Source organism: Humulus lupulus, chromosome 7, assembly GCF_963169125.1.
Source record: "Humulus lupulus chromosome 7, drHumLupu1.1, whole genome shotgun sequence".
NCBI lineage: Eukaryota > Viridiplantae > Streptophyta > Magnoliopsida > Rosales > Cannabaceae > Humulus > Humulus lupulus.
In genome coordinates this window covers 49,746,085-49,749,242 of record NC_084799.1, presented here as the reverse complement: position 1 = coordinate 49,749,242, position 3,158 = coordinate 49,746,085, and the positions used below count along the sequence as shown (strand labels likewise).

Below are 3,158 nucleotides of genomic sequence, written 5' to 3'. Positions count from 1 at the left end.
TAAGAGAATTGGGGTAAGATCGGTATTGATAGAATAGCGCGATTGAATGATGGGTTTACTCTAGTGAAATTTAGAGATGAAGCAACTAGGGATTTGGTTTTGGAAGCTGGGGTTCTGCATTTTGATAGAAAACCAGTGATAGTAAAGCCTTGGTCTGCTGATTTAGACACTGTAAAGGCAGTGAAATCTGTTCCAGTATGGATTAGGTTACCGGGGCTCGGACTACAATATTGGGGTACTAAGTGTTTGAGCGCCCTCATGAGTACAATTGGGAACCCGATACTAGTTGATAATGTGACAAAGAATCGAACAATGATGCAATTTTCTAGAGTACTAGTGGAGATAGAAATTACAGAGGAGGTACCTAAATCCATTCAGTTTATCAATGAAAAAGGGCAGCTAATGGAGTAACTATTGGACTTTGAATGGATTCCAACTCAATGTAAGAGCTGTAGAGTTTATGGTCATACTGAGAAGATGTGTAACAGGAAACAAAGTGAGACCTGGAGGCCGAAAGTCAGAAATGCTAAGAGTGAGACTAAGCAAGACCCCAAGGAGAAGCAATCAGTAATAGGGGTTAAAGATGTTCCTAATGAAGGCAGCGATGTTAAAGATGTTGGTCAAGAGAAGATAACAACTATGGAAGGGTCTGAGTCCCAGGATTTATCAAAGCAACATGGCACTTTGGCAGAATCAGAGAAACAATATGATAAGAAAGCTAATGATTCCAGTGAGAGATCTCCTTCAGAATGGACTACCCCTAAAAGGGTGGGGGGAAATAAGAAGAGAGTTATGCACCCACAGAACAAACTGAAGAACTCATATAGTGCATTGTAAGAGAAGGTTATGGAGGTTACAAACATGGGTCTATCAACAACAAATCTATTTCATGGAGAGTCACAATATACTTAGTTGGAAGGTAAGGGGTATTAATAAGAGGGAGAAACAGAAATCCCTGAGTTTGTTTTGTTTTGTGAATAACTTCGGGTTAGGAGCTTTGTTAGAAACTAAACTGCGTGGTGATAAAATTGAGAAAATGATGCATTCTTTTTTCGGTGGTTGGAATTATTTTTCAGGTACAGCATCTGAAGGTAGGATCCTTCTTATTTGGCAGAGACAGAGTATCTCTGTTGAGGTTTTGAAGGAAAGTGACCAGTTAGTTCATGTCCTTATGGAAGAAGTGATATCTAATAAGCAGAGTTGTGTTACCTTTGTGTATGGTAGGAATTATATTGAGGAAAGAAAGCAGATGTGGGAGGATCTTTCTGTTCTGTATTTTCCAGCCACTCCTTGGCTTGTGGCTGGTGATTTTAATGCAGTTTTTGAGTATACAGACAGAGTTGGTGGCCGTAGTATCACTGCTATGGAATTGATGGATGCTCAAAATTGGAGAGAATTGGGGTTGGTTGATGAGATGCGCTCTAGAGGTTCTCATTTCACTTGGACTAACAAGCAAGCTAATGAGGACAGAATATACTCTAAGTTGGACAGAATTTTCATAAATGAAGCTTGGTTTGATTTATATCCTCATGCTGAAGCAGTTGTTAACTGGGAGTTATTTTCGGATCATTGTTTCTGTGTTATTAAATCAGGAGCTACTGTGAACTGTGGTGTTAAACCCTTTCGATTTTTTAATATGTGGACTGACCATGAGAAGTTTACTGAGTTAGTGTTGCAGAGCTGGTGCAAGCTGTGTAAAGGTTCTGGTTTAGAGAGAATTGTTCAGAAATTGGGGAGACTCGAGCAGGTTCTGCGCAAGTTTAATAAAAATGTTGTGGGAGATGTGGTTCAGAATTACAATACAGCTAAGGAAAACTACCAAAATGCTCAATTGTCTCTTCAAACTGACCCTCACTCTACTGTTCTGCAAAGAGAGGAGCGAGTTGCTGGTGAGTTATTTGCCACTCATGCTAGAATATATGACAGTTTTCTGAGATAGAGAAGTAAAATTAATTGGCTCCGTTATGGTGATGATAATACGGCATACTTTCATGCTTGTTTGAAACTAGAAGTGCATCTAATCGTATCACATCTTATATTAATGATTCTGGTCAGTTAATCGAGAGGTTTGAGGAGGTGGTGGATTATTTTGTAAATCACTTTCGAAAAGTTATGGGCAGCCAGAGCACTGCCTCAGTGACTATTCGGGAGTCCTGTTTTAGACTTGGACACAGGCTGACTTTGGACCAACAACTTGGTTTAATAAAGCCTTTTACTAGAAAGGAAGTTGAAAGTGCTTTGTTTAATATTAGTTCTCTTAAAAGTCCGGGTCCGGATGGGTATGGAGCAGGGTTTTTCAAAGCCATGTGGAAGGATTTGGGTTCAGAAATTACTGAAGCAGTGCTTGATTTCTTTGATCGGGGGTGTGCTTCCTGAGGAAATGAATAAGGCTACCATTACACTGATTCCTAAGATTGATACCCCATCTAAGGCAATGGATTATAGGCCCATAGCGTGCTGTAATACAATCTATAAATGCATTTCTAAAATGTTATGTGGTGCATTGAAGGAGGTACTTCCTAATCTAGTTAATCAAAATCAAGGAGCATTTATTAAAAATAGATTGTTGGCTCATAATATTCTTATGCTTCAGGATATTATTAAAGATTATACTAGGAAAAATATATCTCCTAGATGTGTGATGAAGATAGACTTGAGCAAAGCTTATGACATGCTAGATTGGGATTTTTTGGAGGATATTCTCATTGCCTTCTGTTTTCCTAATAAATTTATCAAGTGGGTGATGACTTGTTTGAATGATACTACTTATCTGATCTTAATGAATGGAAGGATTCAAGGGGGCTTTAGAGGGGGAAAAGGTCTTAGGCAAGGGGACCCTATATCGCCTTTGTTATTTGTGCTTGTTATGGAATATTTTACCAGAATGCTCTGTCACGCTTCCATGAACAAAGATTTCAGGTATCATCCAAAGTGTAAAAATCTGAAACTGGTTAACTTGTGCTTTGCCGATGATTTGGTAATTTTTTGCAAGGGGGTTTCAAACTCAGTTCAGATTATCAAGGACTGTTTTACTGAATTCAGCTTGGCTTCTGGTTTGATAGCTAACTTGGATAAATCACAGATTTTCATTGGGGGTTTGGCCGATAGAGAGGCAACTCAGTTGTTAAATAGACTCCAATTTTCTGAGGGGTGTTTTC

The 3,158-nt window shown here is 38.9% G+C and overlaps 1 protein-coding gene across 1 annotated transcript; it reads left to right on the top strand.

Moving 5' to 3' along the window:
* The first annotated feature begins 889 nt into the window (after positions 1-889).
* LOC133791679 (uncharacterized) lies at positions 890-1,939 on the top strand. The gene has a single exon (XM_062229597.1). It carries the CDS (start codon positions 890-892, stop codon positions 1,937-1,939), a length of 1,050 nt encoding a protein of 349 aa, XP_062085581.1.
* The last annotated feature ends 1,219 nt before the right edge of the window (positions 1,940-3,158 follow it).